Below are 25,841 nucleotides of genomic sequence, written 5' to 3'. Positions count from 1 at the left end.
AGTATTAACTAAAAGTTGCAAAACACAAACTCCTTATTTTATGTTGTATACTATTTTAGCTCGATAAAAAGTGACATTACGTGAATTTTTAACAATCATTAATACTGATTTTTGAATTCTCTGGTTTATACAGTTATATGGATAAGGCATATCCATAGGCCTACATATAACCCCCAATATATAACGGTAAGATTTTCAATTAGATTGACGATTCATCCATCAAACAATATTGATTCTGAAAAGCTCTATAAAAATATATATAGAGAGACAAATATAAAATATAGGGCGATAACTTTTTTTTTATCATGCTACTACTTCAGAGCATCTGTTTATGGACAGATAGTAAATGTTGGTTAATGTAAACAAAATACAGAAACACACCTACATAAAACACCTCTCTTTGTCTTTATGAAATATTTATTCCCATCATGCTTCTTGGGGGGGCGGCACGGTGGTGTAGTGGTTAGCGCTGTCGCCTCACAGCAAGAAGGTCCGGGTTCGAGCCCCGTGGCCGGCGAGGGCCTTTCTGTGCGGAGTTTGCATGTTCTCCCTTGTCCGCGTGGGCTTCCTCCGGGCACGGGCGCAGATAGAGGGGGGGACGGGTGGGATTCGTCCCACCCAGATTTAAATTCACCTCACTCGGTCCCCCCCACTTATAGGAAGGAAAAAACGTCTATGCTGTCTTTCTTTGCATAAGGCAAACCTCACGGAAAAATCAAAAGACTAATTACCATTCGGTTTATTGAGGTGCACAGCAGTGTATACATAGTTGCAAAAACTCACATAAAACAAAACAAAGACTGATATTCGGTTGGTTGAGCTGCGCAGACTGCACAGGTTGCAAGCTCGAGCTTGGTTGCTATGGTAACCCACAAGTTTGACAGGCATATCGGGGTTGGGGTTGGTTTGCTGGCAGCTTTGTCCCCCCCAGTTCAAAAAACGTATCTGCGCCCCTGCCTCCGGGTGCTCCGGTTTCCCCCACAGTCCAAAGACATGCAGGTTAGGTTAACTGGTGACTCTAAATTGACCGTAGGTGTGAATGTGAGTGTGAATGGTTGTCTGTGTCTATGTGTCAGCCCTGTGATGACCTGGCGACTTGTCCAGGGTGTACCCCGCCTTTCGCCCGTAGTCAGCTGGGATAGGCTCCAGCTTGCCTGCGACCCTGTAGAAGGATAAAGCGGCTAGAGATAATGAGATGAGATGAGATGCTTCTTGGGCATCTATACAGACATGGGCTGGTCTCAGGTCATTAGCTGCTGCTAAAGAGGGAACAAGAGAGGGGAGGCTGACGAAAGAGGATATGAGATCTGAATGAGTGACTGGGGTTATAATAATGAGCCAAGCTATGCACAGAGAAAACTAATCAGCAAAATAAACAACAAAAGCACAAGGGACCAATCTGGGTAAAGATCTTTAATCCAAGCCATATCCCTTAGTGAAAAACAAATAAATAAAATTATACTTTAAATTAAAAATAAACAACCTATATACACTCACCATCCAGTTTATTAAGAACTTGTATACACCTGCACATTCATGCAATTAAGTGGCAGCAGTAACATGCAAAAAATGGTGCAGATTCAGGTCAAGAGCTTCCGTTAATGTTCGCATCAAACATCAGATCCAAAAAAAAAAAAAGTGTGATCTCTGTAACTTTGATCATGGCATGGCTGTTGGGACCACACTGGCTGGTTTGAGTATTTCAGAAACTGCTGATATCTTGAAATTTTCATACATAACAGTCTCTAGAGTTTACACAGAATGGTATGAAAAACAAAAAACATTGAGCATGTGATAGTTCTGTGGTTGGAAATGCTTTTCTGATAAGAGAGTTCAGGGGAAAATGGACAGATTATTTTGAGCTGCCAGGAAGGATACAGAAACTCATATAATCCTGCTTTAAACAACTATGGTGAACAGAAAAGTCTAGTTCAGTACCCGCAATCACAATCATAGGCAAGACTGCTGACTTGACAGTTGTCCAGAAGACGATCATCAACACCCTCTACAAGGAGGGTAAGCCACAGAAGGTCATTGCTGAAAAGGCTGGCTGGAAAAGGTGCACAATCAACAGGGATGACCACAGACTTGAGAGGATTATCAAGAAAAGTTGACTGAAGAACTTGGGAGTGCTTCACAAGGATTGGACTGAGGCTGGTGCCAGTGCATCAAGAGCCACCACGCACAGACATCTTCAGGAAAGGGGCTACAACTGTCGTATTCCTCATCTCATCTCATTATCTCTAGCCGCTTTATCCTGTTCTACAGGGTCGCAGGCAAGCTGGAGCCTATCCCAGCTGACTACGGGCGAAAGGCGGGGTACACCCTGGACAAGTCGCCAGGTCATCACAGGGCTGACACATAGACACAGACAACCATTCACACTCACATTCACACCTACGGTCAATTTAGAGTCACCAGTTAACCTAACCTGCATGTCTTTGGACTGTGGGGGAAACCGGAGCACCCGGAGGAAACCCACGCGGACACGGGGAGAACATGCAAACTCCACACAGAAAGGCCCTCACCGGCCACGGGGCTCGAACCCGGACCTTCTTGCTGTGAGGCGACAGCGCTAACCACTACACCACCGTGCCACCCCTGTCGTATTCCTAATATTATATATATGCGCAATGCTCTTTGAACTGTAATGCAAAACAATACAACAGCACATTATTTGATGTTTTACCTCATGAATTTTATTGTTTTGTTGTTGTTTTTCCAAAATAAACACTTATTTCAATTCAGATTCTTACAACACATTTCAAAAAAGTTGGGGCAGTAAAGCATTTCCCACTGATAATGTTGCCATTCCTTCTCACAACACTGAAAAAAAATGTTTAGGGACTAAAGACACCAAGATATTATTCTGGTCTCATCCTTCCTGCAAACATATCTTAAAGTGCTGATGACACGTTTTTGACATCTTTGGCGATGTTTTATAACATAAAAAAGTAATTCCCGATGATCCATATATTAATTCACGAAGGCGCCTATTTTACAAGTTATGATAAAAAACGCGGCTATTTGGGTAAATTTGACGGGGCTGCAGCACCCAGGAGATGAAAGAGGAGGAGGAGCTATATGACGTCAGCGAAAGAACCTTCCTCCTAACTTACCAGTTTGTTGTTGATGCGACAGGTGTTCAGTTTATCATTATTAGTATTTTTATTATACATTATATATATATATATATATATATATATATATATATATATATATATAGTTATTATGCCTTCGCATTGTGTTGCCGGCTTTTGCTCCAAAACCCACAAGGATGGGGTAAGTTTATTCAAGTTTCCCAGAGATCCCGAGCTGCATGCGAAGTGGGTGAAGCAAGTCAGGCGCACTCGTGACAAGTGGGAGCCCTCACCAACATCCGTCCTGTGCTCTGAACACTTCGATTTGGATTGTTTTGACACCCTTCCCAGCTTAAAAGAATCTCTTGGGTGTTCAGTTCAGCACAAACGTGTGTTACTACCATCAGCAGTGCCTACACAGTGTTGCCAGATTGGGAGGTTTCCCGCCCAGTTGGGCGGTTTCAAGTGCATTTTGGTGGGTTTTGAACATATTTTGGGCTGGAAAACGTCAGCAGTATCTGGCAACAGATACTGCTGACGTTTTCCAGCCCAAAATATGTTCAAAACCCACCAAAATGCACTTGAAACCGCCCAACTGGGCAGGAAACCTCCCAATCTGGCAACACTGCCAGTATTCCGGAGGGGGTCTACTAGTAGCTATGCCGGATCCAAAGACAGTCCTCCTGTCAGAACATGTGTTGTGAAACAACATAAGATAAAGGTACGTAGAGCTATAGGTTCTACATGATAATCATAAATGTAATCATAAAGTCGGCATGATATCAGTCATGTATTTGCTTGTGAAAGCTTGCGGCTTTCATGTAACTGCCGCCTAGCAACGAGAGGCAAAGGGTAAAGAGGGTAGGCTATCATAGATTCTATTCGGAAGAGATCAACACAATTCTAGACTCCCAGAAGAGGAAGAGCTAGCACTAGAGAGTTCACCGGCGTTTTCATGTGCCATTTCCATTGAGTAGAACCAGAGTAGAACAGCCAGTGAACCGCAGCGTGTTCTTCCGCTGACGTCACAACATGGCCACGAGCCACGGACCCAGTTTTCTTGTGCTGTGCAATTAAAAGTTGGATATTCGCGTAACAACAGCTTCTTTTCATGTAATTATAACAGAAATCTAACATGTTTGCCATGTTGTATAGTTTATTTAAGAAATTGCATAGAGTCATGTTCGTGTCATCAGCCCTTTAAGGTGTGCAATAGTACAGGGTTGTTGTTGTCATTTTTTGTTTCAAAATTCGCCACACATTTTCTATTAGGGACAGGAGGGACAGGCACCCTCTACATCCTCAGCCATGCCTTTGTAATGTGTGCAAAATATGGTTTTGCATTGTCTTGTTGAAATTTCCCTGGAAAAGATATTGTCTTGAAGGCAGCATATGTTGCTCCAAAATGTCAATGTACTTTTCTGCATTAATGCTGTCATCACAGAAGTGTTAGTTACCTTCGCCAAGGGCACCAACACAATCCCACACCATGACAGACCCTGGCTTTTGGACTTGTTGCTGGGAACAGTCTGGATGGTTCTGTTTGTCTTTGGTCCGGAGCACATGGCATCCACTTCTTACAAAAAAAGACCTGGAATACTGATTCATCTGACCACAATACACATTTCCACTGTGTGATGGTCCATCCCAGATGCCTCAGAGCCCAGAGAAGTTGACGGCGCTTCTGGACATAGCTGACATAAGCCTTTTTTTTTTTTTTGCACAGTAAAGTTTTAACTGGCATTTGTGGATGTAACTCCGTATTGTAGTGCTTAACAATGGTTTGCCAAAGTCATGTGGTTATATCAGCTATAGATGAATGATGGTTCTTGATGCAGTTCCATCTGAGGGATCAGATATCACGGGTGTTAAGCTTAGGCTTCTGCCCTTGAGTTTTATGCATCAAAATTATTCCAGATTCCTTGAATTATTAATGATATTATGCACCATAGACAGTGCATCCAAATCTTTTGATATCTTTCTTTGAGGAATAATGTTATTAAAGATTTCAAAAATTTTCTCACACATTTGTCGAAAAACTGGAGATTTTCAGCCCATCTTTGCTCCTCAAAGATGAGGCCTTTCCTGGATACTGATTTTGCACCAAATCCTGATTACAATCATCTGTTGACATCATTGTTTCATTTTTTACCTTATTACTAGCCCTAAATTGCCCCCATGCTAACTTTTTTGGAATGTGTTGCAGGCCTGAAATGCAGCAATGGATATATATTCACAAATGAAATGAAATTGACCAGACAAAATATGAAATATCCTGTATTTCACTGCAGACAGTATGAACATATCAAAATAAATTTAGAAATTACTCCTTTTTTTAAATTTGCACGTGCAGACAGTATGCCCATGATGTATACGTATAGAATCATTTTTAATTTACCTGTAAGATATATTGGAAATGATGGCACGGTGGTACAGTGGTTAGCACTATCGCTTCACAGCAAAAAGGTTCTGGGTTTGAACCTCATGGCCAATTGGGGCCTTTCTGTGTGGAGTTTGCATGTTCTCCCCATGCATGTGTGGGTTTCCTCTGCATGCTCCGGTTTTCTCCCATAGTCCAAAGGATTAGGTCAATTGCTACTCTAAATTGCCCATAGTTGTGAATATGTTTTAATGGTTGTTCGTCTCTGTGCTAACCGTGTGAGAGATTAGCGACCTGCCCCGGGTGTACCCCACGTCTTGCCCGAAGTCGGCTGGGATTGTCTCCAGCTTCCCCCGCGAACCTTATGGATAAGTGGTATAGATAATGGATGGATGGATATATTGCAAAGATTGGAAGACAGAAAGAGGGATTATTGTGAGTATACTGTCCATACACCAGAAACGTGTGTGCATCCATGCAAAGGCTGAGAAAAAGAAGAAAAATGTCTCCCTTTTACCATGCCTGAATATTTGGGGTTAGTTCCTGGTCTTTTGTTTGGATTTTAAGATTTAATTAGGCTGGGAATTTTTGTGGCAACTGTGGTTAATAATATTAGCACTGCTGTGTACACCTCTTACATGATGACAATGGTGAAAGAAAACACACCTGCTGTATCAAACATACGTAGCTGAACAAAGGTACATATAAAACCACTTAAAATGAGCTGTTTGGTGGTATGCTGGATGTTAGCAAGTTTCAACTGTCTGTTCCAGGGTTATTCTAAAAAAATTCACTTGATAATAGCCTACAGCATAAATCAAGTGTGAAAGCATCTCAGCTTAATTTTGTTTGAGGCTGTGTTTTTATTAATGTTGTCCTTTCCCACCAAAATCTTTGTTCATCAGCCACACACAATATAAATATAGCCTAGGATTTCCCCCCTTGGCATGGTTACCACTATAAACACAAGTCTTTTACTCTATTTGAAATATGAATTTCTCTGCAAAACAATTTCTGCCACCTTTTTCCTGTTACATATTTTGGAAGAATTAAAGCCCAACAGCCCAGAGTTTTCTCTTCATCAGCTTCAGACCAGCTCTTGCAACAAAAAAAAACAATTCCACACTTTAAAAATGTTTCTCTTTTATTTATGCAAGAGTCTGCAGAGTTATTGGAGCTTCCGATAACTGAGATCAATTGTTCGGTATCAAAGTGAGCTTGCAAGAGTAAGAGTGACGGAAAAGTTAAAATGTGGCATAATCCATGAGCAGTGATGGGTAAAGAGCAAAACGAACATGCAGTTGATATTCTAACAGCAGTAACACCATTACTGTTAACTATTGTGTAAATAAGTTGGTTATTTCAATAGAAATGTATTATTAACTTATTTCCATGGAGTTTACACCTCCCTTAACAACAACAACAACAATAATAATAATAATAATAATAATAAGTTCAATTTATATAGCGCCTTTCTCACACCCAAGGTCGTTTTACAACTGGGGGGAAAAAGGAGTCCACTAAAAGAGGGTCTTGTAAAACGTTTTTAAAAAAAGGCGGCAGGACAACGTGGATTTAAATGGCGTTTATAGCTTTTGCTTGAATTAAGGACAACTCAAAATCTTTCATTCTGAAATTGCCTTAACTGCCACAAAGATTTTTGCTTTTATTTGTAATAGATAATCAATTATATTGTATTTATTTTAGTTTACTATTTTGATGAAATAGTCTGTATGTTTTAAAGTGATATAAAAAGACAAAGGAGGCATGGTGGTAGAGTGGTTAGCACTGTCGCCTCACAGCAGCTTGCCCCCGACCCTGCACAAGATAAGCGGTTAGGGATAATGGATGGATGGATAGAATTGACTGCTCCTTCTCTACAATCTATTTGGGTAATATAGCAACTCATTTACCAATACGAGACAAATATCTTTTGAAGATATTGTTAGCACCTGCGATGACCTGGCGACTTGTCCAGGGTGTACCCCGCCTCTCGCCCATAGTCAGCTGGGATAGGCTCCAGCTTGCCTGCGACCCTGTACGGGATAAGCAGTTATAGATAATGGATGTAATGGATGGATGGATGGATGGATGGATGGATGGATATTGTTAGCATCCAGCAAGAAAGCTGTAACACGAAAATGGTTGCAGACTGAACCTCCAGCAGAGACTGACTAGATGTAACAAATATTCAAAGTATGGAGATAATTACTTTTTCACAAAATCATCAGATTGATAAATTCTTGCAATACTGGGTGAAATGAATTGTGTCTGTGACCTTACGAGGTGATGGCTGGTCTATTATTACATGAACTGACATGTATCTTTATCAGTATAATGCTTGCATGGATGTATAAGGGAACAACTGTTTTGTTCCATGATGTTGTGTTTTTTCCTTCTCTTTCTTGTTCTATGTATCTATGAAAAAAAGTTAAAAAAGAAATTATCCTTGCAGACATAAATTTGTAACCCTCGTAAAATGCCATCTAAATAATAAATAAATGTTCACTAATGCAAATGGTTGTGATATCCTGGTGAGAGCAGAAGCACTATGAGCTCTTGTACAGCAGGCATTTATAGATACAGCAGATGCACCATTATCATCTCTGGCAGAAACTGTCATAAATCCACAAACTTCATTTCTGTCATAAAACCATAAACAAACCTGGCTCTGAAGTTCAATTAAAGTTATTTCATTAAGCCGTCAATGAAAAAGAAATAAATGCACTACCTTGCATGAACTCAGTAATTAATCACATTTAAGGTTTGCTAAAGCTGGTTCTGTCACCACTGCCATTTTCCACTTCAGCTGCTTATGGTGGACATGTTTTGTTTTCACTCTTTCTGCTTTCTTTGTAGTGCAAGAACAGCCGTCTGCCTCTGCCACACATTGTAACAGAGACACAGTTCTCGTGCAATATAAAACCAGACATCCTTCCAAAAGGAATTTGGCGAATTACATTGTTTCTGACCTTGAGGCAGGAACAGCACTTAAAGAAAGACTCATAAGTGGGCCCACAAAATGGTTAAAATTGCAAATATTCTGGTTGGTTTAAAACAGCTGGTAAGAACAAATCAGTCCTCGAAAAAAAATCTCCCAGCCTTACTTGCCCAATGGGCAAGCAGCAACCAAAACATACTTGCCCGAAAAACAATTCCACTTGCCCAGAGCTTTATTTTATTTTGGAGAGGACAGAATGCAGTTGATTTTTTTTAATAGGTGATGCAGCATAATTATCATAAATTCACAAAACAACATCAATATATGCAGATACATTCAGAAAGAAGTAAGTGCTAGTAGCAGAAGAATTAATAATTTAGGGTACCGGTATATTAAGCCGTGGAGAGTTTTGAATGAGTATAATAATAATAATAATGCTGGAGTTTTGTTTCTGTTATCAAAGGAGCACAATCCTGTGCAAAATAGCACCGTGTAACCAGAGCACAGAAAGGAACCTACAGTTCAAGAGAGTTCTACACAAACACACTGAACTTTACAACAGCTGCACACATATGAAATGGAAATAAATCGACTAAGGCAGGAAAAACTGTTTTGGATAAAAGTGTTACTGTCCGTTACACACTGATCAACCTGTGTGACTCAGTTGTGCCTTTGAATCGAGAATTATTGAAAAGGGAACTGAACATTAACCGTTTATTGAAATTATTATTACAAGAATGATTATAGTTACTATAGCTACAACTGAAATGTGCTGATTCTGTTAGCGTTTGTAATTATTGTACCATTCACTATTAGATAAAATTAAAATAAAATCTTACAATATTCTTTGAAAGTCTAGAGCAAGATATTTTGTTATTTTTACAAATAACACTTCAGATATTGTTTTAACAATAATAAGCATCACTGTATAAATGACAGAGTGCAGATAGCTCTGTAACTAGACGTCCTTGAGGTTGATAAGACATGGACAGGTGGGGAGACCATCTAGCTTACAGTTTAGGTCAGGGCCCTTTGAGAGTAAATGCTTTGGCTTTTGCAACATTCTGTTCCCAAAAGCTGATGTTGAGAAAAAGTCTTTACAAAAAGAAGGTTTACTCGCTTCTGTAGTTTTTTTTTTTTTAAACTGTTCTTCTGTGTCGGGACTTTTCGGGAAAAAGAATGTATATTCCAACATGTAGCTAATGCTAACACTAGGCCACAAATTTTGAGGAATTTTGTACAGATCATAACCGTTAATAAACTCTAATTTCCATGTATATCTATCCTTCGCTTCTTTCTGACTAAGATTGTCCAAGTAATCCAGTAGTAGAGCTTTTTTAGCTGTAGTTTTCTTCAGACAACAGCAACAGATGCCGGACATCTCCACTTGGCTTCAGTATGTGAACAGCCAATCAGCGGGTCCCATATGTGCTTACGATTTTTATGTCATGATTTACAACCAATGGGAGACACTCTTTGTCGGCTGTCCACCAATCACAGGCTCCTGTGCCACAATGGCGATATGTGTTGATAAATATATAGAAAATAAAAATGGTATCATTACCAAATGTATGAAACCATCAAAAACAATTAAAAAATGTTATATATATATATATATATATATATATATATATATATATATATATATATATATATATATGTATATAATTATTTTTTTTTGTAAAAAAGGTAAAATTTGCTCATGTAGTAGACACATTAGTAACTGCTCCCATTGCAAAAGCCAGTCTGTACTGCTTATGCGCCATACTCCATCAATAATCTTATATATCCATTGACACTAAGTCTACCCCACAGTCATCCTCCAGACACCACCCCACCCCTGCCTGCCACTTAATTGGCAGCAGGCGGTCTGATAACGGAGGGATCACCGGATGAACAGAACAGAACATCATCTATATAGGAAGCAAGACTGTGATCAAAGCTAGATCAGAATAAGCAAGTGTTCCTGTCACTCATGTTACAACAGAAATAATTTATCTTCTTTTTTCGGTAGATAAGTCACAAATACAAGAAAGCAAACCTTTTCACCATGTTCAATCAAATCACTTCATTTCTGACTTTCAACTGATGACATAATAAACAGAACAAAGTAAAGAAATGTAAATATGCATTTCACAATGTTTTAACCATCATAAGAAGCATATACAGCCAGGTCCATAAATATTTGGACACTGACAAAGTTAATGTTATTTTAGCTGTTTACCACAGTATATTACAACTGAAATGAAACAATACATATGAAGAAAAAGCTTTTATTTGTCACACGTACACTCAAGCACAGCAAAACTCCTCCTCTACATTTAACCCATCTGAAGCAGTGAACACACACGTGAGCAACGAGCACACACACATAGCAGTGGGCAGATATGCTACAGCACCCAGGGAGCAGTTGGAGGTTAGGTGCCTTGCTCAACGGCACTTTAGCCATGATACTGAAGGAGGGGAAAGTGCTGTTCATTTGCTCAACTTCCCTCACATTTTTCATGCCAGTCTCAGGAATCGAACTGACCCTTTGGACCCAAGGCTGCTTTTCTAACCCAGCGTTTCTCAACCTTTTTTCGGTCACGGCACCCTTCAGAAGTATGCAAATTCTCAAGGCACCCCCATATAAAATATACGCAGTCACACTGACCATACGCTGACCCTGGCAGTGACGTTGTGACATGGGAAAGGGGGCTGTGAGACAAATTTTGATGATGCATGAGGCGGCGATGATCTGCATTAGTGTAACTATTGTTTTTTGGAATTTTAATTCATTTTATTTATTTCAGTGTTAGAATATATAATTTTTTGACAGCACCCCTACCGAAGCCAGATGGCACCCCAGGGTGCTGCGGCACCCCGGTTGAGAAAGGCTGCTCTAACCTACAGGGCATGGCTGCCCCCAATATGAGCCCACATGGCCCATACGAGTCCAAAGTGCAGACTTTCAGCTTTAATTTTTTATTCGTATTCAAACTGGGTGAACAGTGTTGGAATTACAGCACTTTATATATGTGGCCCCTCCTTTTTTAAGGGCTCAAAAGACAATTGGTTGCTCAGCTATTCCATGAATAAGTGTGTGTTATAAATGAAATAATGGAGAGAACAATCCATCCATCCATCCATCCATCCATCCATCCATCCATCCATCCATCTTCTATCGCTTATCCGGATCCAGGTCGCGGGGGTAGCAGCCTAAGCAGCCCAGACCTCCCTCTCCCCGGCCACCTCCACCAACTCTTCCGGGGGAATACCGAGGCTTTCCCAGGCCAGCCGAGAGATGTAATCTCTCCAGCATGTCCTGTGTCTGCCCCGGGGTCTCCTCCTGGTGGGGCATGCCCAGAAAACTTCCCTTGGGAGGCGTCCAGGGGGCATCCTAACAAGGTGCCCGAACCACCTCAACTGACTCCTTTCGATGTGGAGGAGCAGCGGTTCTACTCTGAGTCTCTCCTGAATGACCAAGCTTCTCACCCTGTCTCTAAGGGAGAGCCAGCCACCCTGTGGAGAAAACTCATTTCTACCACTTATATCCACGATCTCATTCTTTCAGTCACTAGTTATATCCATGATCCACGCTTATATCCACTAGTCATATCCACGATCCACGCTTATATCCACGATCTCATTTTTTCATAGTCATAGCTCGTGACCATAGGTGAGAGTGGGAACGTAGGTGGACCAGTAAATTGAGAGCTTTGCCTTTTGGATCAGCTCTCTCTTTACCACAACAGACCGGTTTAGCGTCCGCATCACTGCTGACGCTGCTCTGATCCGTCCGTCCAACTCCCGCTCCCCCTTACCCTCACTCATGAACAAAACCCTGAGATACTTAAAAAGAACAAGTAACTAAGTAAAAAGTCTAGAGCTGGATGTGGCATTTGCATTTGGAATCAGCTGCTGTTAATGCTCAATAAGTCCAAAGAGTTACCAGTGAAGTAAGTCATCATTAGGCTGAAAAATTAAAACAAATCCATCAGGGATATAGTAAAAAAATTAAAAATAACATTAGGTGTGGGCGGCATGGTGGTGTAGTGGTTAGCGCTGTCGCCTCACAGCAAGAAGGTCCGGGTTCGAGCCCCGTGGCCGGCGAGGGCCTTTCTGTGTGGAGTTTGCATGTTCTCCCCGTGTCCGCGTGGGTTTCCTCCGGGTGCTCCGGTTTCCCCCACAGTCCAAAGACATGCAGGTTAGGTTAACTGGTGACTCTAAATTGACCATAGGTGTGAATGTGAGTGTGAATGGTTGTCTGTGTCTATGTGTCAGCCCTGTGATGACCTGGCGACTTGTCCAGGGTGTACCCCGCCTTTCGCCCATAGTCAGCTGGGATAGGCTCCAGCTTGCCTGCGACCCTGTAGAACAGGATAAAGCAGCTACAGATAATGAGATGAGATTAGGTGTTGCCAAATTAGCTATTTGGAACATTCTTATAATGAAAGAATGCACTGGTGCACTTAGGAACACCAAAGTCCAGGATAACTACACAGAATAAGTCTGTTGGGTGACAGAAGAATCTTTTGCTGGTGAAGATAAACACCTTCACAACAGTTGGCGGAGATCAATAATACCCTCCAGGAGGCAGGCGTATCTGTATCAATAACCAAGAGGTGCATACACTGGAGTAAATACAGAATCAACAATCAAGTGACGTCTTCACCAGGTTAAATCCAGAGGGTTTCCACAAGAAGTAAAGAACTGGTAAACCTCAAAAACAGGAAGACCAGATAAAACAAAAACATCTTAAAAAGGCTGTACCACTATGAAATATCTTCCTATGGACAGCTGAGACAAAGATCAACTTGTACCAGAATGATGGTAAGAGCATGGAAAAGGGTAGGAACTGCTCATGATCTTAAGTAGACCACTTCATCTTAAGGTGTGGCCATGTATGGCTGCTAATGGAACAGGTTCTCTTGTATTTATTGATGATGTGACAAAAGCAGAATTAATTATTAAGTATTTAGGGCTATATTATCTGCTCAGATTCAGCCAAATGCTTCAAACCCATTAGATGGTGCTTCACAGTGCAGATGGATGACCTAAAGCATGCTTTGAAAGCAACCCAGGACTTGTATATGGCAAGGAAGTGGAATGGTCTTCAATGGCCAAGTAAATTACCTGAACTGAATCCAAATGAACAAGCATTTCACTTGCTGAAGGTAATCCTGAAGACAAAATGCCCCAAGAACAAGCAGGAACTGAAGACAGCAGCAGTAAAGGCCTTGCAGAGCATCATCAGTGTAGAAACCCAGCGTGATCAGTGTAGAAACCCAGTCTTGTGATGTGTTTCAGACGTCAGTCAGTCATTGACCGCAAATGATTTGCAAGGAATTATTAAAAATTGCAATTGAACTTATGATTAATGTTAGTTTGTCCAACTACCTTTGATCTCTTAAAAAGGGGGGAGCCATGTTATTATTTTGTTGTTATTATAATTGTTTTTTAAGCAGTAGTAGTTATATTGATAATACAATTCTGATTCCGAAAAAGTTGGGACGCTGTGCAAAACTGATAAACTTTGTTTTTGTAAATATACACTCATTCTGACTGATTATCAGTTTGAACATTAAATATCTTGTCTTTGTATTATATTCAACTGAACATACAGTATCAGTCAAAAGTTTGGACACACCTTCTAATTCAATGTTTTTTCTTTATTTGTATTACTTAAAAGACACTTCATTTCTGAAAGTAATGATGTGCTGTCATTAAGCAATTATTGGACAAGGTTGAACAAAATATTGTGATTTGTTAGTGGTGAGCAAGCAATTATTTGCCAATGCCAAAGGCAAAGGCAAATAATTGCTTGCGAGACACTAACAAATCACAATATTTTGTGAAAACCAAGTTCAATAATTGTTTTATCATTCAAATTTTTTTTTGAAATACTGATTATAAAGTTTGCGCAATGAGGTTTTTTTATTTGTGTTTTCACTGTTTTTACTTTCAATTAAAGAAGCCAACTCACTGTTTGTCAATTTAGGGATGCAAGCCATGTTGACAAAAGTGCAAATTAACTGCACATGAGTGGATCATTATTTGTAGGCAGTTATTTACAGTTTGCTCAGCCAATCAAAACAATGTAAAAATAATTTGAATGACAATTCTCTTTACTTAGTTCTTGACATAATATAGATTACTACAGTTGTCGAATAGGGCTGTTTACTTTTTATTATTTACTATTTACTGTTTGATGATCTCAAGCTCATTATGAAGGCAAAAAACTGATCCACTAATTAACTTTTGATGAGGCACATCTGTTAAATGAAAAGCATTCCAGGTGACTACCTCATGAAGCTGGTTAAGCTAATGCCAATAGTGTGTAAAGCGTCATCAAGGTAAACGCTGGCTACTTTGAAGAATCTAAAATGTCAAACATTTTGTTTTAACCCCTTTTTGTTTGCCACATAATTCCATACATGGCCCATATGTTATTTCATAGTTTTGATGTCTTCAGTATTATTCTACAATGTAGAAAATAGTCAAAATTCAGAAAAACCTACGAATGAGTAGGTGTGTCCAAACTGTTGACTGGCACTGTAGGTTGAAAAGGATTTGCAAATCATTGCATTCTGTTTTTATTTATGTTTTACACAGCATCCCAAATCTTTTGGAATCAGGGTTATACTTTACATCAAGCTTACCTGAAGCAATAGTAATAAATGCATTAGTTCAGTGTTTCTCAATCACTGGGAAACCCATTTGTGGGCCGCAAAGCACCATCTAGTGGGCCACGATTTTTTTTTTCCAAGTTGAAGCTCATTTTCCAAAGAAATGCGGTTAGGTTAATATGGGACGGCTTTGGGCTGAGGTGCCCTTGAGTGAGGCACCTTACTCCCAACTGCTCCCCAGGCGCTGTTAGCATGGCTGCCCACTGCTCTGGGTATGTGTGTGTGCTCATTGCTCACGTGTGTGTGCATGTGTGTGTTCACTGCTTCAGATGGGTTAAATGCAGAGAGGAATTTCATAAGTGTGTGATGAATAAAGTTGTGCTTTCTTTCTTTCTTTCTTTCTTTCTTTCTTTTTACTTGTAGTAGGGTACAATTGCTGGGTTGCACCCGACGTCACATCCGCCTCATTAAGCCACGGTCACACTACAGCTCGCAATGGTTTGCAATGGGTTATCGATGAAAACGAGGCATTTTGGTGGCGATCCGTGGCGATATATACATAAGCTAAAAGTTGTTGTTACACAGAAGGTGAACTCTTGACTGTCACGCCTTTGCGCACTTGAGTCTGGCGCAGTTCGAGCAGCCGCGCTCGCTCACGCAGCACGTTGTGCATGCACTTGGGACCCAGTCATTATGGGAAACACCTGATACTGATTTGAACGCAATTAGCATGCGCAGATACAGACGCTGTTTTCACAGAGGCTGTACGAAGTATCATTATCACTGTTACGTTTGTTTTTTGCCATGTTTATAACGCTGTTTAAATAATCTGCTTTATAATTCTGCTTTGCTTTCATTTTTGTAAATATCATGCCTGCTAATAAACACTCTTCTTGCACTTAGATCCATCTACTGCCATTTATTTTCTAGTGTCCTGATCCCCAGATCTTTAACCCAGCCACATATAGAAAGTTGTACGCCTCCATGCTCTTCCAGGTTTTCATCTGTGTGTCCATGTAGAACGATGTCTGCAGCACCAGGTAGTTTGAGATTTCAGGGAACTCAATGGATGGATAATTTTCCAACTCATACGAAAAATCCTTCTTTGTTAGCGTATAAGGTTCTAATCCCATTCAGTGGTTTCTATATCCACTTCTTGTGAGTGTACATCTTCGTTTTAATAACTTGCTTGTTTGCTGTACACAAACATGATAATAAGTTCTTGTGTTAATGAACCAGACTCCACTTTTGGATCATCAATCCCTTTTGACTGAGAATGCCCTGCATGCATGGTTTGGCTTCTGGCACATCCATACAGTTTTAAACACAATACCTACAAATAAAAATTGTTTTTGTTGCATTTATTTAATTCCTGGGCTCCCATCTGTAACAGGGAGCGATGTTACATCCCATTAATACACTTTACAGTAATTCATTAGATTCAAACAGAATAGATGAGCTAAAATAATTGGGGCTCTTTTTTAATGGGCCCCCACTCGTTACAACTATGAATTGGTAGGCCTCAAAGCAGAAGAGGTTGAGAACCCCTACATTAGTTAATATCACCAAACCATGAACTTTGGCATGAATGCACCATAAGTAACATTAACAAAGTAATTTACACTTGTATTAATTGTTGTTGAATTTTTAATAATAATTAAGAAGTTATATAAATAATCAATACCCGCATGAACCATTATTTATCCCATCAATGAGTAAAAAGCCCACAATGGCCAGTATGAACCAATGCTCCAGATCTACCAACAGTCTGACTAGAATGAAATGCAAACTGAGAATGCATGAATGACTACCAAATATAGCTCATGCTACAACTGTTTACAGTAAAAGACAATGGATGGAAAGAGAAGCCACAATAGTCCAAGTTAGTAGTAGTGAGTAAGAAAACTATGTAACCCAATCCATAGAAAACTCACTGCACCTTTATTTCTCCCCACAAATAATTTAACACTGGATCACATATTTTAATCATCTGTGCCTTTCTGATATGATTGCTTAATAAGCTCAACTCACATTTTGGGGGTGGGGAGGAGCTCTGGTGATACTAGATACACATTTCAGGAATGAGGCATGCATTAACAATATAAATCAAATATACCATGCACTTAGAGGCTCCAGTTAAAATTATGGATTCTCTGAGGTGGCTGGCATAGTACTATTTTCTGAGGGACGCAGCCCTCAGAAAATAGTACTATGCCAGTCACCTCAGAGAATCCATAATTACCAGTACCTTTCAGTGCATGGTATATTTGATTAATATCCCTTATCAAAAAATTCCAAACTAAAAGTGTTAACTGCAAAGAATTAGAAATAAACCTGAAAAAAATTTATTAGACGTCTCACTCTGCCTTGTTAGGCATGATCACGGTACATAGATCTACGCACACAGAAGCAAAAATTTAATTCCATACATTCTTGACCTGAGAGCAAAACTCTACATACTGAATCACCTAACAGAGGAGAATTTTCTAAAGGCGCAAGAACGTCAGTCTCACTTGTACAACAGAGGGACATGGTCAAGAGAATTTACACCAAGAGATAAAGTGCTCATTTTACTGCCCATGTCAAGGTGGAGTACAAGCCCATGTCCCTGTTCTCTGTGAAAACAAAAAGCAAACCATTTCCTGAACTGCCCACTTGGCTTTCTATCTGATGTTTAATTCAAGTAAAGTGAAATCAAATTTATTTATAAAGCACATTTAAAAACAGTTGACCACAGCGCTGCACAATCAGAATAGCAAAAATAAAAATAAAACAGCACAATAAATGTACAAAGGCTAGTTTAAAAAGCAATAAAAGAAATAAGACCATAACAATAAAACCATAATAATAAAACAGAATAAAAGCAAGTCTCACACTGAGCTAAAAGCCATGGAAAGGTGTGCTTTAAGATGGGATTTAAAAACAGGCACTGTAGGTGCCAGCATAGCATTCAGAAGCAATTCGTTCCAGAGTTTGGTGACTACAACTGCAAAAGCATAATCTCCCCTATACTTCAACCTTGAGTTTGGAAGAACCAGAAGCAACTGGTCAGCTGATCTGAGTGGCTTTGATGGGATGTGTAGTTGCAAAAGGTCAGATAGATAGGTTGGAGCTAGAACATGTAATGATTTGTAGGCAAACAATAGAATCTTTAAATCTAAAATGGACAGGGAGCCAGCGAAGTGAGGCCAGTACAGGGGATATAAGCATTCTGGACCAACTGTATGTGTGAGAGGGAGGCTTGGCTAACACCAACATAAAGGGCATTATAGTAGTCTGGTCAGGATGAGATAAAAGCATCTACAACCCTTTCAATATCATTAAATGATGAAGCAAAAAAAGTATTGACCTTAAATAAGCATGTCCGTTAGAAGAGGCTAGTTTTGATCAGAGTTCATCTGTTTGTCCAATTTCATATCACTGTCCATTATCACACCTAGATTTTTGCAGTGGATTCTACATATGGTTCCAGGGAACGCAGGTCCATATAAGGGGCATCACAAGAAGCACTGGATCCAAAGTTCAGGACTTCAGTTTTATTCTCATTAATGTTCACAAAATTTAAGGCCATCCAAGCTTTGATGTCCTTGAGACAGTGCAACAATAGTTTAAAAGAGTTAATATCATTCCATTTCAAAGGCAGGTAAATGTGAACGTCATCTGCACAACAGTGGAATGAGATGGCATATTTTCTAAGAATGGACCTGAGGAGGATATAAAACAAAAAGAAGATTGAACAGAGAATAGAACCCTGTGGGACTCCGTTCCTGTGGGACTGTGGGTGCTGAGGAGGATACAGAATCACCAAGGCTGACGGAAAAATGTCTGTCAGACAAGCAAGCCCTGAACTATAAATGCTGACACAATGCTTAAGGTGAGAGATAAGGATGCTATAGTCCAGGGATTCTCAACCTCTTCTGCTTTAAGGCCCACCTATTCATACTTGTAACAAGTCGAGGCCCATTAAAAAAGATCCCCAATTATTTTGGCTCATCCATTCTATTAGAATGTAATAATCTATTGTAAATTGTATTAATAGGATGCAACATCACTCCCTGTTACAGATGGGAGCCCAGGAATTAAATAAATGCAACAAAACAAACTGTTTTTAATTGTAGGTATTGTATTTAAAACTGTATGGATGTGCCAGAAGTCAACATAAAACCATCCATGCAGGGCATTCTCAGTCAAAAGGGATTAATGATCCAAAAGTGGAGTCTGGTCCATTAACACAAGAACTTATTGCCATGTTTGTGTACAGCAAACAAGCAAGTTATTAAAACCAAGAAGTACACTCACAAGAAGTGGATATAGAAACCACTCAATGGAATAGATCCTTACACGCTAACAAAGAAGGATTTTTCCGACAAGTTGGAAAATTATCCATCCGTTGAGTTCCCCGACATCTCAAACTACCTGGTGCTGCAGACATCGTTCTACATGGACAAAGATGAAAACCTGGAAGAGCATGGAGTACAACTTTTTATATGTGGCTGGGTTAAAGACCTGGGGATCAGGACACTACAAGATAGACGGCAGTAGACAGATCTAAGTGCAGGAAGAGTGTTTATTAGCAGGCGTGATATTTATAAAAATGAAAGCAAAACAAAGCAGAATCATAAAGCAGAGTATTTAAACAGCGTTATAAACATGGCTAGAAACAAACGTGACAGTGATAATGATGGTACTTCTCAAAGTCTCCGTGAAAACAGCGTCTATATCTGCATATGCTAATTGCGCTCAAATCAGTATCAGGTGTTCCCATAACGACCGGGTCCCAAGTGCGCGCACAACGGACTCCGTGAGCAAGAGCTGTGCCAGACTCAAATCTGCGAAGGCATGACAGTCAAGTGTTCGCATGCTGTGTGACCACAACTTTTAGCTCACGTGTATATCGCCACCAAAATGCCTCATTTTCATTGATAACCCATCGCAAAGCATTGCGAGCTGGAGTGTGAACATAGCTTAATGAGGTGGATGTGATGTCGGATGCAACCCAGCAATTGTACCCTACTATGAGTAAAAAATTAGCTTTGACTTGGGGGGAATCACGGCCCAGTGGTTGAGAAAACTGCCATAGTCTACTGTGTCTAAATCGAGTATTTAAATAGATTATTAAAACCAATGGATTACTGAATGATTTAAAGACAATGCCTGATATTTAACATGATTTGAATTTTTATAGGCTGTTTGACTGGTAATTAAGATTGCCTCCCCCCTCTCCCAATGCTGTTCCTCGGGAAGCACAATGTCTTTCCCCAACACAAAGCAAAAATCTGGCATTTGTCAATGAATGGTTTTGTACTGTGTCCTCATACTGTTCAAGTTTGTTTACATGAATGTGCCTGTGGTTATCAAGGGCACTGATCATTTATGTGCTATGTCAGTTTGTTCTTTGTTTAGAGAGAAAGGCTTGACTGTGATTTATTACTTAAAAAAAACCTATCTGGAAAGCATGCATTGAGGAGGAACAAGCAATAACCACAGCTTAATACACTAAGGTGAAAAAAAATAGCAAACCAGTTGTAAAATGGTTTTCCTTAGTACATAAATCTTGTTTACTATCAAGTATGTGATTTACAGTTGGACCAAAACCTTCCCATGACGTGTCAACTTGCGCATTTACACTTGTCAAATATTATGACTATGTGTCAGTTTGTAGCAGCCTTGTAATAGAAACCTTCACAGTGACTCCTTGAACTCCATCATAAGAAAACAGCATACGTCCTGGGTACAAGCCACACGAGTCCATTTTGAATTAGAAAATGCAGTGACCTTATAGAGATCATTTTTAATTTCCAAATGTGCAAATTCTAATTTATTTGACATGATACTACCAATTACATTTTGTTTTAGATGCACATTTGTCATCAGACAAGAAACATGATATGCAAAAAAATATCATGGAGAGAGAGAAAGGTAGCACAGAACCACTCAAGACCATTTTACTAAATGCATACAAAAGGACCTATGCCTGTATAAGCACAAATTTCAAGGCGGGATGAAGCGGGAGCAACCTTCAACCAAACAAACAAATGTTGAGGGGGTGGGGGTGGGGTGGGCATCAGGCTGTTTGTTGATGAATCATTCATACTTCATTGATAACCACACAAATGAGTCAACCGATTGTTACTCTTGCACTACATAACAGTAAATATGGTCAGATAAGAAGTAATGGGGCGTGTAGGCATGTACTGCTTGTGACTAAAGAAAACATAATTATTAGTGAAGAAGTAATAGAGGAAGAGACAGAAAGAGGGAGTAAACACAACTAAAATGAGGACAGGTTAATCACAAACGAGTCTATAAGTTCCCTGAAGCACTATATAATCAAGTGTTGCCAGGCAAAACAAACCTCGCCCGGTAGCACTTACGATGAATATGAAGGAAGATATCGCAAAAAAAAAGGTATCCTATGGGTCCACGTAACTACTGCTTATAAGTAAAATTGTTTTCTGATACCATGTCTATGCAGTAAATATAGCATATATATTTACTCTATGAGGCAGTAGCCACAAAAATGAAGAGTAATCCAAAAATGAACAATTTAAAAATCACAGAAGTAAAATATACCAAGTGTCTGTACTTTATATTATTCTACTCTTACCTCTTACAGTTTTCGAAACTGAAACCTCCAAACCGAGGCTGACATACACACGCTGTCGCCATGACCGAAACTCTTATTTCCCAGAAATGGCCCAGTGCTAGAGCTCAGTGGAACACACTTTCCCTCTGTAATAAGCAAAAACATGTCTGAAAGTGATTTCTTTAGTCTAGTCCATTTATTTCGAATCATGAACCAAATTGTATACACTCACCGGCCATTTTAATCAGAACACATGTATGCGCATGTGCAGTGCGCGATTGTTACACTCTTACATTCTTACAGCACGATGACATAGTGGCTAGCGCCTCTATATGAGACAGTAGCCACAACAAAAACGATTTTGACCTTTTTGGTGAGCTTGACCGGATGACCCTCAAAATGTTGGCGGTTCTATTTGAGACCAATGCCCATCTATCCTAAAAGTTTCATGAAGATTGATCCAGCCGTTTTCCCATAATATCGTTAACAAAAAAACAAACCAACAAAGAAACCCGACCGAAAACAATACCTTGCCCCCTGGTGGACTCCGTCCCGGGTGACATAATAAACTGAACCAAATGGTAAGCAAAAAGATCAGACAAGGCCTGGATAGAATGGAAGCAGTTCCTGAATTACCACTACTACATCATAGACAGGTTATTTTTTACAAAACAACAGTACAGCAGTAAGGACTGACTGATTGATTGCTCAATCAGGAGTTGGTTTTCCAAAAGCCTCTTAATGCTAAGAGCATCTTAACTAGGAGAGAGTGTGTTCATTGTGCTGCTTGCTATACCATATAACGATGATCTTTGTGCTACAATGCTTTTGGGAAACTCAGGCCAGTTTTGTTGAGTAATAAGGAAGCTGAAAACTAACTTACCAGCATACCAGCTGGCAAAGATGGTATACCAGCTTCACCAGTGTTTTGGAAGCTGGTCAGACCAAGCTGGATTTTTTTCCTCAGTATTTGTGGCTTCTATATCAAATCCAACAAAATGAATTCCTTACATGAATTCCCAGTATGTTTGTATGGGATTGTGTCGACAACCGTTGACTGTCAACTATTTTCATTCCATCATATCCGAGGGGGGCGGCACGGTGGTGAAGTGGTAAGCGCTGTCGCCTCGCAGCAAGAAGGTCCTGGGTTTGAGCCCAGCAGCCGACGAGGGCCTTTCTGTATGGAGTTTGCATGTTCTCCCCGTGTCTGCATGGGTTTCCTCCAGGTGCTCCGGTTTCCCCCACAGTCCAAAGACATGCAGGTTAGGCTAATTGGTGGCTCTAAATTGACCGTAGGTGTGAATGTGAATGGTTGTTTGTCTCTGTGTCAGCCCTGTGATCACCTGGCAACTTGTCTGGGGTGCGTACCCCGCCTTTCGCCCATAGTCAGCTGGGATAGGCTCCAGCTTGCCTGCGACCCTGTGGAACAGGATAAGTGGCTACAGATAATGGATGTATCCATCCGAGACGGCGGCATGGTGGTGTAGTGGTTAGCACTGTCACCTTACAGCAAGAAGGTCCTAGGTTCGAGCCCAGTGACTGGCGAGGGCCCTGCTGTGTAAAGTTTGCATGTTCTCCCCATGTCTGCATGGGTTTCTTCCGGGTGCTCCGGTTTCCCCCACAGTCCAAAGACATGCAGGTTAGGCTAATTGGTGGTTCTAAATTGACCATAGGTGTGAATGTGAATCTGAATGGTTGTTTGTCTCTGTGTCAGCCCTGTGATAACCTGGCGACTTGTCCGGAGTGTACCCCGCCTCTCACCTGTAGTCAGCCTGCGACCCTGTAGAACAGGATAAGCGGCTATAGATAATGGATGGATGGATGTATCCGAGGCTCCAGATCAATTAAACCTGGAATGTGGATTTGACAAATGTGCAATGAAGTTGGCCAAATGGCAAGGCAGGATAGCATGGACTGGTTATGAAGGATGATCTTTAATATTAGACTGCTTTCCAACAAACTGTTTACGTGTTTGTTTGTTGTCAGACTCACTTGAGTGTTTTTAATCCAAGCAATTATTCATGAGCCATATGAAGACACAGATGGGCTTACCTGATAATGACATACATCACCAAGCAGTTTCCAACGAGTCCCACCATGCACACGATCATGTAGACCAGTGTGATGGTGATTCTCACACTGCGAGGAAACAGCTCGTCCAAGTCTATCTCAGTGGTGTTTTGGACCGGCGACTCGTTATAATTGCGAAAATGCCTCGGATATCCAAAGTCCAACGACTCGTTTATGAACTCCATTTGGGGGACGCCTGTGGGTTCAGAGAGAAACAACAGGGCTCTGTTTGAGGAATTGTTAGCCGAATAATCACTCTTTCAGCAGGCTCAAGCATTTGGCTGGGATCCATTTCTAAAATGCGTCAATAGCTGAACAGAACATGCACATGCAAATACACTGTGATTCAAAGACTTGGAACCAAATGCTGATACGAAACCATGACAAAGAAGCATTTCTGAGATTGCTTTCCAGAGGAATGTTGTTGCAGTGAGACGTTTTAATACCATAACGTTACATACCGTGAGAAATGTTTAGGCTAAATCCGTAGGATCTCCTGAAGACGACGAGAAATACGGACGTTCATAAGGACGCATCCGAATCTAAGAAGGGATGCTTCAATGGAGCTGAGATCATTCACTCAACCTCATGCGGTTTTCAGCACCTTGTTTTCCGAACAGCGATTCCTAGAGTACTGCATACGGCTCAAAGATGAGAGCAGAAGGTGTGTGTGTGTGTGTGTGTGGTGGGTTTCACCCTCTGGTGCGAAAGGCAACGTGTACCAAGGGGAAGGGGAGGTGCGGGAATGGGCTTCTGCTTCTTCTTCTTCTTCTTGTGAATATCCAGTCGCACCTCAGATCTGCAGTCAGCACATCTCTCTCTCTCTCTCTCTCTCTCTCTCTCTCTCATGACAGGTATTCATACAAACCAAATGAAGTAACATGCCTGTTTGTTTACTAGTTGAGACTAAATGCCTTTAGAAGAAAAAAGGCACAACTTTATTCATCACACACTTGTGAAATTTCCTCTCTGCATTTAACCCATCTGAAGCAGTGAACACACACATACCCAGAGCAGGGGGCAGCCATGCTAACAGCACCCGGGGAGCAGTTGGGAGTTAGGTGCCTTGCTCAAGGGCACCTCAGCTCAAGGCCGTCCCATATTAACCTAACCGCGTGTCTTTGGACTGTCGGGGAAACCGGAGCACCTGGAGGAAACCCATGCAGACACGGGGAGAACATGCAAACTCCGCACAGAAAGGCCCTCGCCGGCTGCTGGGTTCGAACCCAGAACCTTCTTGCTGTGAGGCGACCGTGCTAACCACTACACCACCGTGGAAAGGCTTTAAAAGGCTGTGAAAAAGTGTTTTGCTTCTTCTTGAAATAACCTGTGACTTGGGGACGTACTGGACCTTTCAAGCTGGTCTGTTACCTTCCTGTGTGGTGGAAAAGCATAATAAGACTTGGTGGTGCAGTGGTTAGCACTGTCGCCTCACAGCAAGAAGGTTCTAGGTTCAAGCCCAGTGGCCGACAAGGGCCTTTCTGTGTGGAGTTTGCATGTTCTCCCCGGGTACGCGTGGGTTTCCTCCAGGTGCTCCAGTTTCCCCCACAGTCCAAAGACATGCAGGTTAGGCTAATTGGTGGCTCTAAATTGACCGTCGGTGTGAATGTGAGTGTGAATGGTTGTTTGTGTCTATGTGTCAGTCCTGCGATGACCTGGCGACTTGTCCGGGGTGTACCCCGGCTCTCGACTTGCCTGCAACCCTGTAGAACAGGATTAGCAGCTACAGATAGTGGATGGATGGAAGACTTGAGGCTGTTAGTTAGAAAGCAAACAGAAAATATAAGTTTATTATACTTCTTGCAAGAGGACTTCTCCGAATGAAAAGAATCACAAAAGAATTTCACGCAGAGAAGCATCCTCTATTTTCACACCCACTCTTAAATCAGGGTTCTCCACTTTTCAAAAATAAAAGGTGTTGGCGGGGGGTTGGGGGCCGCCTAGGCCCCCAACAGGGTCCAGTTTGGGCTTTTTTGACAGTCAAACTGGCCAATAAATGGAGATTAAATGCTAAAATCATTGTTAAAATCCATCCATCCATTATCTGTAGCCACTTATCCTGTTCTACAGGGTCGCAGGCAAGCTGGAGCCTATCCCAGCTGACTATGGACAAAAGGCGGGGTACACCCTCGACAAGTTGCCAGGTTATCGCAGGGCTGACACATAGACACAAACA

The 25,841-nt window shown here is 40.9% G+C and overlaps 1 protein-coding gene across 2 annotated transcripts in view; it reads right to left on the bottom strand.

Annotated features, from left to right (window-relative positions):
- Window positions 1-23,850, bottom strand: part of oprl1 (opiate receptor-like 1) — a 34,480-nt gene extending 10,630 nt beyond the window's left edge. For both annotated transcript variants that reach the window (XM_060936880.1, XM_060936881.1), the window contains exon 1: window positions 23,648-23,850. In XM_060936880.1, the coding sequence (XP_060792863.1) occupies window positions 23,648-23,850 (203 nt within the window). The remainder of the gene's footprint in view (window positions 1-23,647) is intronic.
- Window positions 23,851-25,841: the final 1,991 nt, after the last annotated feature.

This window comes from Neoarius graeffei, chromosome 13 (genome assembly GCF_027579695.1).
Source record: "Neoarius graeffei isolate fNeoGra1 chromosome 13, fNeoGra1.pri, whole genome shotgun sequence".
Classification (NCBI taxonomy): Eukaryota; Metazoa; Chordata; class Actinopteri; order Siluriformes; family Ariidae; genus Neoarius; species Neoarius graeffei.
Note: the sequence above shows the minus strand (reverse complement) of the source record. Positions and strands in the feature narration are given on the sequence as shown.